The 12541-nt window shown below is 38.3% G+C and overlaps 1 protein-coding gene across 5 annotated transcripts in view; it reads left to right on the top strand.

The window, feature by feature from the left end:
* The window catches only part of DYNC1I1 (dynein cytoplasmic 1 intermediate chain 1), a 486729-nt gene that overhangs the window by 379317 nt on the left and 94871 nt on the right, over nucleotides 1-12541 (top strand). For all 5 annotated transcript variants that reach the window (XM_060196200.1, XM_060196197.1, XM_060196195.1 and 2 more), the window contains one exon: nucleotides 7998-8144. In XM_060196200.1, coding sequence (XP_060052183.1) covers nucleotides 7998-8144 — 147 coding nt within the window. The remainder of the gene's footprint in view (nucleotides 1-7997; nucleotides 8145-12541) is intronic.

The following is a 12541-nucleotide window of genomic DNA, read 5'->3' as shown; positions in this document are numbered from 1 at the left end:
AATTCCAGAACATTTTTATTATCGCTCAGAATAAACCCCATGTTTGTTAGTAGTTATTCATAATTTGCTGAACCCCAGCCTTAGGCACCCCCTAGTCTATTTTCTGCCTCTGTGGACTTAGCTATTCTTAACAGTTCATGTTTATTTTATATAGAAGTATATAATATGTGATCTTTTGTTATTTGTTTCACTAAGTATACTGTTTTCAAGATTCACCCAGATTATATCATGTTTCAGTGCTTTATTTCTTTTTATTGATTTATTGGTTTTGTTATATTTTGTCCATTCTTCAGTTGATCAGCCTTTGGGTTGTTTCACTGTGAGCTATTATGAATAATGCCGTTATGAACATTTGAAAACATGCATTTGAGTAGACATGTGTTTCCATTTATCCTAGTTATATACCTTGGAATATAATTGCTGAGTTATATGTCTAACTTTCTGAGGAACTGCAGTGCATTTTCTAAAATAGTAGACCTGTACTTTATATTCTTTTTTAAATTTTTTATTTTTTAATAATTTCTCTTTTAAAATATTTTTAAATATTTATTTGTTTTCCCTTTTGTTGCCTTTGTTATTTTTTATTGTTGTAGTTATTGTTGTAGTTATTATTGATGTCATCATTGTTGGATAGGGCAGGGAGAAATGGAGAGAGGAGGGGAAGACAGAGAGGGGGAGACAAAGAGAGGCACCTGCAGACCTGCTTTACCACCTGTGTAGTGACTCCCCTGCAGGTGGGGAGCTAGGGCCTCAAACCAGGATCCTTATGCCGGTCCTTGGGCTTTGTGCCACCTGCGCTTAACCTGCTGCACTACTCCCTGTATTTTACATTCTGGTGAGTGTTGTGTGGGCATTTGACTTAACCATATCCTCACCAACTATTGTTGTTTTCCCTTTTTATTGGTGACTTTTCCTACTTTATTGAGATATAATTATAGCCATGCTAAGGTGCATGAAGTTGTATCTCTTTGTGGTTTGCACAGAAACTTTGCATTGTTTACAGACAGTTCAAGATAAAGTACAGGATTTCACTGAAAGAAATGAAAATTCCAAGAGACTCTAAAAGTGGGTCATCAGAATAAGTGGTTGCCACTATTTGAGAAATCACATTTTAGAACTAGCAGCTTTTAAAAAAAAATTATTTAGTACAAGTTGAGTTAAGGGGGTTGCAGCCAAATGCATGCAGATTTTGCTCCTGGACAGTACATGGCCAATCTTAGACTCTGGGAAAATGGTATGTACACTCTGAGACAGAAATTTCCTCCTAAGAAAAGTCAACCCTGTAGGGAGATAAAGATCTTTCCCCTCATCTCAGTTAAAGTTAAGTGCCTGACTTGTGACTCATGTCTTGGCTCTGCCACCTTCACACCTTCCACATTGTCAGATGCCTGGTGCTACATGATTGCCTGTAAGAGGATTTTTTGACAGCAGTGCTCTCCAATTACAGTTGTTTTCATTAACAAAAGAAATATCTGTGGGTTTTTTAGGTATTGCAGAAATATATATATATATATACTAGCTCACTAGTAGCCAGAAGCATCTGATCTTCCTGTCTTACAAACCTCTGACAGTTAAGCATTTGCTTTTAGGCAAATAAAACGTCAGCCACTGTTAAACAGCATATGGCAACAATATGATCATTCCCTCTCTAGGGACCAACCTCTGCCCAGAAGAGATGGTACTTGAAATAGGAGATGCTTTTGAGTGAAGGATCTCTTTCCCTCCCACCCAGGCATGATGTCTGAAGTGTGGGCAGAGTGTCACACACAGAAGGATATGGACAATCAGATCAAATGTGAATATGGGGGGTGGGGTAGGGGATGAGTGGCCCAGTGACTGAAGGCTGTTTGTCCTAGGCATCTGGGTCTGTGGTTGAGGGGAAGTACCATCTTTAAGCTGGTCTAGATTAACTCTGTAAAATAGAAAACAGCCCTACAGTCCCTTAAGGAGAGACTGGGGGTTGCCTTGAATTGAATGTAGTGGTACACAGTGGGCCAGAGAAGACATTGAAGTCTCTACCCCTTTCATCTCTGTGGAATTCCTTCAGTAAGTTGGGACAAAGTAAACCTCCTTGGTTTTTTCTAGCAGGGTTATCACTGGGACTTGGTTCCAACATGTAGAATCTACCATTTGTGGAGGACATCTTTTTCATCCTTTTTTATTTGATAGAGCAGAAAGACATTGAGATGGATGGTGGAGATAGTTACAGAGAAAGAGACACCACTTGTGAAGTTTCCCTCTTGTAGGTGGGGGGCTGGGGGCCCATGCACACAGCAACATGTGTGCTCAACTGTGTGCACCACAACCTGTACCCCAGTAAACCTCCATGTTTCTTAGAACATTCTTAAAGGATGTGAAATCCTGTGCAGTAGGTTAACTTGTACACAAGTAGGTGTGTGGCAGCATAGATAAGGAGAAGCACTGCCTTCTCAAAGATGGGCTATAGCAAGACAATATGCTCAAAAGTGAAAAACTAAATCATGTTTTTCAGGAGCCTCTGGAATTCTTTGCAGAAGACACTAAAAACTGTCAATAAAGATAACTGGATTCTCAAAATATATATGTAAAACCTCACTTGTTATGGTTTGGTTGAGACAGAGTATGCAAAGAAATTAAATGTTTTGCTTATGTTGGAAATAGCGGTTCCTTATGTAATACTGTCTCTGTATTATTTGTATTGGAATGTAGTCAGTTAAGCTCACCAGTTGTTTATAAAACTTTTAGCACATAAGTTTATAGTATTTATAGGTCTCTAATTTTAGTGGCCACATGGTTACATATATGAAATCACTGTCCTATTAAAAGAAAGCTGAATCTAGTATCAGGAAACCTTATTTTGATATAACAGCTAAATTGTCTAAAAATTCTCATCAGGGACATAAAGATAGCTTATTCACAGAGCAAATACTTTGCCATGTGTGAAGCTCGGGTTTAATTCCTGGCACCACACAGGACATGCCATAGTACCAGAGGAAGCTCAGTGTTGATCTATCCCTCCCACTTTATCTTGCAATCTGAATGAAAAAATGGTCTGCAGAAGTAAAGTTAAGCATGTTGGAGGTAACAGCTCAAAAAAAAAAAAAAACATTCTCATAAATGTTATCATTATTTTTCCACTTGTGTGAATTGTTTTATCTGAGTGCTAAAAGACCATACATTGTTTCTGAAAGTCATTGTAAGTTCTCATGATTTAACAAATAAAATAAGATAGAGAAAAGCACTTATATAGCTAAGAATACTTACAGTGCTAAGAGTAACAAGGTTATGAAACTTAAAAAATTAATTTTACCTGTCTAAATTTTATTAATAATATAATTTAATAATGCTCTACTGTGACACTGCATACAACATTTTCAAGGACTAGAAAAGTAATGAGAGTTTTTAAAGTAATATTAATATTATTAAAAATGTGGTTCATATAATTTGTCTTCAAAAATTGCTAAAAATGAGCACAGTACAAACCACATGTTTTAGCTGTGTCAATCTTTTTTTTTTTCTGGAATGCTTTCCTACTCCTTACCAAATAGGTGTAACTGACAAAATGATATAATCCTTTGTTCTTGTTTCTGACAGTCAGTAAATTCTACAACAATCAGTAGCAGTGCCTAGATTAGTAGCTATATGAAGGGAACGAGGTTGCATAGTTTTTCCAAGATGGTTTGCCTGAGGGACTGATGTGGCCTTTCCACATCAAAAGAAGAGCTTTCTTTTCAGAATCTCACTGAAGGAAGATTATCCTCCTGGGTCTAAAGGAGCATAGACATTAGAATGAAAATTTTGAAGCTCAGCCAGTCATCCAGTTGTTTGCCACCACTACATCAAACATCAGAGTACTTTTAAAAAATATCTCAAGAAATAACTAAATTCTAAACTTTACATCTAGATAATTGAGATCATACCACCTTGATGTTTTCATACAAATGATAGTATGTCAGTGTGGCACACCTTGGAGATCTGTTTTGAAACTTGATGGGTATTCTATAATACATAACTTTGTATAACTTCAAAAAATAAGCAAAGTTGATGAATCTTCTAAGTCTCCCCATTTATAGTCTTCTAACTAGAAAGTGAAAATAAGTGTGTTCATTTTTTTCCTCTTACAGACATTGTAAGATTTATTTGTAGGAAAACAAAATGTGCTGTTAACAGAATCCCAGTGCCTAAGTGGTGATTTTTTAGTATTAATTTGACTTTTATCAAATACTATCAGAGTTCTGAATTTTAAAATGAGGAACATTTGCAATACTTAATATTTTAATTGATTTAGTTAGTACTTATTGGACACTGTGTGTTTGATGATGAATGAAAAGTGAACAACTAAATGAATGAAAACTAAGAATTAGAGTACTCATCCTGTGGGCTTGGGCTCACGTTGACTGCCAACTATGTGCTTCAATTTCATAGAAAAAAAAAACTTCACTGCTTATTTTTCTCCAGTTTTGTTCCTCAGCAAACTGTGCAAGGCTTAGAGTGGCATTTACTATAATTTAACTGAAATCTAGAAGTAATCAAGGAACTGATATCTGGATTTTTTTCAAAATCAATGGCATTCTTCTACCCATATTTATTGGAGTTTTAGCAATTCAACTGTCAATGCCACCTGTATAATTTTAGTCTTTCTGAAGATTTAGAAGCTGTTTCCAACAGAGCTCAAGCAACATAAGAACTTCATCAATTGAAAACTAAGAAAGATTCTGTGGGATGTGTAAAACAAGAAGCTGACCAGCATTATTTTCTTTTTCTTTAATTCCATATTATTGAGAGTTATTCTTGAAGTTTATGAAATCCAGATTTGGACATAAGCATGTTCATCATCGAATCATATTCAAGGAATTGAAACTGAAAATCATTCAATTTAGTAAAACATGACATAGAAAAAATAGTCCACATTCTTTATTCTACTTTAGATAGACTATCAGATACTCTGTGACTAGAAACCTTTAGGGTGATGGTAGATCTGATTTGTTTTAGAAATTAAAGCTTAACTTACTAGTTAGAAAAATGCCATATCTATTTGTTGTTGCTGTTGTTGTTCAATCACATTTCACTGACTTATTGGTTACATTTGATCTAGTTTATTTATTTTATTTTTACTTATAAAACTATGACTCCTCACTAGTACCAATACAACAACAAAATCCAGACAAAGACTACTTCTCAGAGCCAGGGCCATTTCTTATCTAGCCCAGAATAACTTTTCAATCACATCTCCTACTACCTGCCTCTTCCTCATAAGCTCTTCCACAGCCTAACCAAATGCCAGCTGTTCAACATCTATTTGCAATTCCTAATCTTTTTCTTCCCAGTATCCCCAATTTAAAGGATACCAAGTCCTTTTCTTCTCCACTTGCTGAATGTTCCAAATACACTTCAAGTGTTATACATTCCCTTTTGTAAGATCTTCCTATCCATCTCATATTTTACTTTTCTTTTATACCTTCAAGAAAAATCTTTTTAGCAACCTATTACACAGTTACATCTCTCTCTCTCTTCCTCTTTCCCTCTCTCTCTCTCTCTCCCACGCGCGCGCGCACACACACACACACACACACACACACACACCTTCATATGCCTGGGATTTAGTCATCCTTGGGTCATAGTCAAGGTTGCTACATGAGTGTGTAAATTGTGTCCTGATGTCAATCCCAAGGGAGACTAAAGACCAAAATCTATCCCACTCTCCACCTGCCACAGCATGAAAATGTCTACAAAGAGGTTCCCATGCAAAAGCACTGTATAGATAGCAGCAGCTCCATTCACATGCTTGTATACACCCTAGTTTCCTTTATCAGAGTACAAATTTGTTTAAGGAATTGACTGCCTTTGTATTTTCATTACAAATAATACAATACTTCCTATACACCTAAAAGTACTTATAAATTTTAATAAAGGAGTAAAATACAATTGTTAAAAACAACTACCTTTATATATGGATTCAATCGCCAACAGCACTACTAAAATCAAAAGGACTTTTCAGCAGATGTGGGACAGCTGACTCATCTGATTTCAGCTACATCATGACTCTGTCTCAACTAAGTCACTTCCTATAAAATATAGTATCCAGTAGTCTGTTGTATAATTTCAAAAACCACATTTGTGATGTTATGACAGGCCATGGCAGAGTTGAACTAAAATCCATTTCTGACTGCTAAAATAGGCAAAGAATAACATTAGGATCTGTCTGAAGTGGGAAGATTCAAGGTTAGGAGAATACCCATGGGAATAGAGGGAATTTCGGGAGGTAACCAGTTGGATCAGCCCAAGGTCAGTGCACTTCCTAGAAATCTACATTAAACCCAAAAGAAAGAAAGGAAGGATGGAAGAAAGAAAGAAAGAAAGAAAGAAAGAAAGAAAGAAAGAAAGAAAGAAAGAAAGAGAGGAAGAAAGAGAAAGAAAGAAAAAAACCAAGAAAAGCACCCCATTTGAAAGTCCTCAAAGCCGTGTCAGTACTGTGCATTATACAACTTGATATGACAATACTCTCAAAGTAAAGAATTGCACTTAAATAATTTTTGGTAGTTTAATATAAGTTCTGAACTCTGTTACACAGCTGATGGGAATGCAAACTGGTGGAGTCATTGTGGAGAACAGTATCAAGAATTTTTAAACAAAAATGGAAATACATGGGGTCCGGATGGTAGCGCAGCAGTTTAAGCACAGGTGGGGCAAAGTGCAAAGGACCTGCGTAAGGATCCTGGTTCAAGACCCCGGCTCCCCATCTGTGGGGGGTGGGGAGGGTTTGCTTCATGATCAGTGAAGCAGGTCTGCAGGTATCTTATCTTTCTCTCCACCTCTCTGTCACCCCCATCTCTCTCGATTTCTCTCTGTCCTATCCAACAGCAACAGCAGCAATAGTAGTAACAATAACAATGATAAACAACAAAGGCAACAAAAGGGAAAAAATGGCCTCCAGGAGCAGTGGATTTTTAGTGCAGGCACCGAGCCCCAGTGATAACCCTGGAGGCAAAAAAAAAAAAAGAAAAGAAACTTTATGATCCAGCAATATCAATCTTAAGCAAAAAGACATGAAAAAAAAAGACATGAAAACACTAATTTGAAGGGATATATACACCCCCATGTTCATAGCTACATTATTCACAATACCCAAAATATGGAATCAGCCTAATTGCCCATCAACAATTGGCTAGATAAAGAAGTTGTGGGACTTATACTCAATGGAGTTACTAGTTGGTAATTAAAAAAGACAAGATTGGAAGTGAATATGTTTAATGACACAAGGAAGGATTTGAAATACAAATACCAGATGGTCTCACTCATATGAAGAATACAGAGAATTGAAACCAATGAACTTGAAAAAAATAACCAACCCATCTCTAAGATTTTGAGAACTATGATGGTTATCCTTGGGGTGGGGGGGAGTATGATAAAACTTTACTGGTGGGAGTGGTGAGACATTATAACCTGGATATCTTTATATACATATATATTTATTCATTCCCTTTTTGTTGCCCTTGTTGTTTTTCATTGTTGTTGTAGTTATTATTGTTGTTGTTATTGATGTCGTTGTTGCTGGATAAGACAGAGAGAAATGGAGAGAGGAGGGGAAGACAGAGAGGGGAAGAGAAAGACAGACACCTGCAGACCTGCTTCACCGCCTATGAAGCAACTCCACTGCAGGTGGGGAGCTGGGGGCTTGAACCGGGATCCTTGTGCAGTTCTTATGCAATTTTTATTGATAAATGGAAATTTTTTTACAAAGTTAACTTTACAGACCACAAAACAATGATGTTCATAAGATGGGAATTATGCCTACTTCATAACGTAACTAAGACTTCAAAATTCAAGTTTCAATTCAATATTGACAAATAAGGAAAAAAAAAAAACTTTCCCTACACAGAATATTCTTCTAAGTATATGCTTAAAAGTCTCAACTTGGTGTTTTTCAGGTGTTATAGGATGATTTTTTTTTTTTTAAGGAAGATACAAGCCTTGTCCAGCAAGTTCATAGTACATTTCTCTTTCTTTTCTTCTCACAGTCCTCTGTGATGTCTGTCTGCTTTGCTCGTTTCCATCCCAACTTAGTGGTTGGTGGAACCTACTCAGGTCAGATAGTCCTGTGGGACAATCGCAGTCATCGAAGGACTCCAGTGCAGAGGACACCGTTGTCAGCTGCTGCACACACAGTGAGTAAAATTTTGCCATATTTCTGTAGTCTCTTGAACCCTAAAAGAAAGAGTCGCTTCACTGAAAAACAGTACAAATGCTGTCAGTTGTTAGAAGTAAGAAAAGAATCATCTTAAGGAAATAAACTAGAAGGAGGAGAAGAAGTGGAAGCTCTTACTCACAGGTGGGACTTAAATCAGGTGAAATTTTAATTACCCGTGGTCTGTTGCAGCAGACCCAGGGACTGTGAAGGTGGGAGGAAGAGGGAGGTGGCTGTAAGGGGTCCTTGAGAAAGAAGACAAATTGGTATGATAGGCTACTATCTTTTATGGGGGCTTATGAGACTATACACATGTAACAATAGTCTTGGAAATAATCATTTCTTCAAGTAAAATTGAATTTTAATTTCTTTACTGGGGAATTAATGTTTTACATTCAACAGTAAATACAATAGTTTGTACATGCATAACATTTCTCAGTATTCCACATAACAATACAACCCCACTAGGTCCTCTGTCATCCTTTTTGGACCTGTACTCTCTCCACCACCTATCCCAGAGTCTTACTTTGGTGCAATACAACAACTTCAGTTCAGGTTCTACTTGTGTTTTCTCTTCTGATCTTGTTTTTCAACTTCTGCCTGAGAGTGAGATCATCCCATATTCATCCTTCTATTTCTGACTTATTTCACTTAACATGTTTTTTTCAAGTTCCATCCAAGATGGGCTGAAAACGGTGAAGTCACTGTTTTTAATCTGAGTAGTATTCCATTTTGTATATATACTACAACTTGCTCAGCCACTCATCTATTGTTAGACACCTGGGTTGCTTCCAGGTTTTGGCTATTGTGCTGTTATGAACATATGTGTACACAAATTGTGCTGTTATGAACAAATTGTGCTATTATGAACATATGTGTACACAAATCTTTTTGGAGGGGTGTGTTGGGTTCCTTAGTATATACCCAGGAGAGGGATTGCTGGATCATAGAGTAGGTCTATTACTAGTCTTCTGACAGTTCTCCAGACTGCTCTCCAAAGGGGTTGGGCCAATTTACATTCCCACCAGCAGTGCAGGAGGCTTCCTTTGACCCCACAACCTCTCCAGCATTTGTTGCTGCTACATTTTTTTTTAATTTTTTATTTAAGAAAGGATTAGTGAACAAAAACATAAGGTAGGAGGGGTACAACTCCACACAATTCCCACCACCCAATCCCCATAACCCACCCCCTCCCATGGTAGCTTTCCCATTCTCTAGCCCTCTGGCAGCATGGACCCAGGGTCGTTGAGGGTTGCAGAAGGTAGAAGGTCTGGCTTCTGTAATTGCTTCCCCGCTGAACATGGGCGTTGACTGGTCGGTCCATACTCCCAGTCTGCCTCTCTCTTTCCCTAGTAAGGTGTGTCTCTGGGGAAGCTGAGCTCCAGGACACATTGGTGGGGTCTTCAATCCAGGGAAGCCTGGCCAGCATCCTGGTGGCATCTGGAACCTGGTGATTGAAAAGAGAGTTAACATATGAAGCCAAACAATTTGTTGAGCAATCATGGATCCCAAGCTTGGAATAGTGGAGAGGAAGTGTTAGGGAGGTACTCACTGCAAACTCTAGTGTATTTCTGCTTTCAGGTATATATTTTGCAGTAGTTTATGGATACGTGTGAACATAAGCTCTCTCTCACAGAAACTGGTGTATATCTAGATTATGGGACTTTGTTAGAAAGTGAACTACCTGAGATGAAATTAGAGTGTACTATAAAAGGAAAGGTCTCATCTGAGTAATGAAGTTGAAGGGTTGTCATTCCACACGTGAAGTCTCTGGATACAGTCTGAGGTGAAGCATGTTGAGGTGGCAATCGTTGCTTTGGTTAGGTTGTGATCGGCGGATGCAATATTATTTGATTTGGATTGGGAGATGCATACGGGAAAGTGGGCCCTATCCAAGGGTTCCAGGACTGGGGGAAGTAGGGGCTCTATAGTGAAGATGTGAGGTTCCTGCTGTCTTAGGGTTCAAAAAGACAATCGATAGTTAATGTTATCATCACATTATTTGTTAATTGGGTTAACTTTGAAAAGTCCCTTTGTTATGGTTTGCTGTACAGTACCCAGTATCTTGTATATAGCTGTGCTATTGGATGCTTCTAATCTACTTGGTCTAGGCTTTTGAGAGAGTCCGCATATCAAATACATAGCCTATATATTAAAAAGATTCAGTTTGTCTTTTGAGAAACTTTGAGACATACAATTGATTTTCCCCTCTCATATTAATTAACTACTGATTTATATGTCTACATTTTGCTAGGAGTGTACATAAACACCATTCCCACCACCAAAGGACTGTGACCCATCCCTCCCGCCCACTCCCACCCCCCACTGGCCCAGGAAGCTACATGTCTACCCCTCACCACTGGGTTTTTACTTTGGTGCCCTACTTACAATTTGATCAGGTCCTGCTTTTAGTTTCCCTTTCAGATCTTCTTAGTCAGCTTCTGTCGATGAGTGGGATCATCCCATACTCATCTTTATCTTTCTGACTTAGTTCACTTAACATAATTCCTTCTAGCTCTGTCCAAGATGGGTCAGAGAAGGTGGGTTCATTGTTCTTGATTGCTGCTACCTTTTTTATTTTTACCATTTCTTAGTACAGCTTTATCTGTGTTTCTTTTTCTATTATTATTATCTATAAAAAGGAAACATTGACAAAACCATAGGGTAGGAGGGGTTCAACTCCACACAGTTCCCACCACCAGAACTCTGTATCCCATACCCTCCTCTGATAGCTTTCCTATTCTTTAACCCTCTGGGAGTATGGACCCAAGGTCATTGTGGGATGCAGAAGGTGGAAGATCTAGCTTCTGTAATTGCTTCCCCGATAAACATGGGCATTGACAGTTCTATCTATACTCCCAGCCTGCCTCTCTCTTTCCCTTCTTTGTTGATCCAAGTTGAGGGCAAGGTCCAATGGGGGGCCCACAAAGGGATCCATTTTGTTGTTCCTGATAGAGATGACGCAACAATGGAGAGAGGGATTTATTCGAGGTCTAGGCCCATCATGTCTGTTTGGGAATCTCAGGACTCCCCGAATAGGGCCCCAGCTGATGGGGTGGCCTGATAGTGACTAAAGAGTATGCCAGTCTGTTGCCCTTATTCATCTTTTGCTGCTACCTTTTCTGATGTATGACATTCTCATAGGAGTGAAGTGATATCTCATTGTTGTCTTTATTTGCATTTATCTGACAATCAAAAACTTGGAGCATTTTTTAATGTGTTTTTCAGCCTTTTGGATCTCTATTGTAGTGACTCTTCTGTCCATGTCCTCTCCCCATTTTTGGATGGGGTTATTTGTTTTATTGTTGTTGAGTTTGGCAAGCTCTTTATATATTTTGGTTATTAAACTCTTGTCTGATGTATGGCATGTAAATATCTTCTCCCATTCTGTGAGGGGTCTCTTGCTTTGGGTAGTGGTTTCTTTTGCTGTGCAGAAGCTTTTTAATTTGATGTAGTCTCATAGGTTTGTACTTGCCTTAGTCTTCTTTGTAATTGGATTCATTTCATTGAAGATATCTTTAAAATTTATGTAGAAAAGAGTTCTGCCAATATTTTCCTTTAAATATCTGATAGTTTTAGGTCTAACATCCAAGTCCTTGATCCAATTGGAATTTTCAAGTAAAATTTTTAATTAAAAAATAAAACATTGGGCTTGGGAGACAGCATATGATTATGCAAAAGATTATCATGCCTAAGGCCCAGAGGTCCTAGGTTTAACCTCCTGCATCACCATAAGCCAGTACTGAGCAGTGTTCTGGTCTCTCTCTCTCTCTTTCTCTCTCTCTCTCTCTCCCCCTCTCTGTATCTCTCTCATTAAAATAAAATAAATTATTTTTTAAAATTAAAATATGAATAAGTGGTGGGAATGTGGCAAGCTATTAAAGCACAAAATTGACATGCCTAAGGCCCCCAGTAGCTGCAAGTTCTACTACTATTTTTGTTTCCTTAATATGGTTGCATCACTTGTTTCATCTGCTGACCTCAGAACCATTCTGGATTTTTTTTTTAAACCAGAACACTGTTCAGTTCTGGCTTATGGTGTGGGAGATTGAACCTGGGACATTGGAGTCTCGGGCAAGAGAGTCTATTTTGCATAATCATTATTCTATCTACCCTCCGCCCCATTCTAGATATTTTTTTAAAAAAAGGTTCAGTCCCCCACACCAACATATGTCACAGAGCTGAGAAGTGCCCCAATCTGTCCCTCATCTCTCATTCTTTTTCCACCATAATATGTAAATGTTTTAAAAAATGAAATAAAGGGGGCTAGGCGGTAGCGCAGCAGGTTAAGCACACATGGTGTGAAGCACAAGGACCATACTAGGGATCCTGGTTGGAGCCCCCGGCTCCCCACCTGCAAGGGGGGGGTCACTTGAC

This window comes from Erinaceus europaeus, chromosome 8, assembly GCF_950295315.1.
Source record: "Erinaceus europaeus chromosome 8, mEriEur2.1, whole genome shotgun sequence".
In the NCBI taxonomy this organism is placed as follows: Eukaryota; Metazoa; Chordata; class Mammalia; order Eulipotyphla; family Erinaceidae; genus Erinaceus; species Erinaceus europaeus.
Note: the sequence above shows the minus strand (reverse complement) of the source record. Positions and strands in the feature narration are given on the sequence as shown.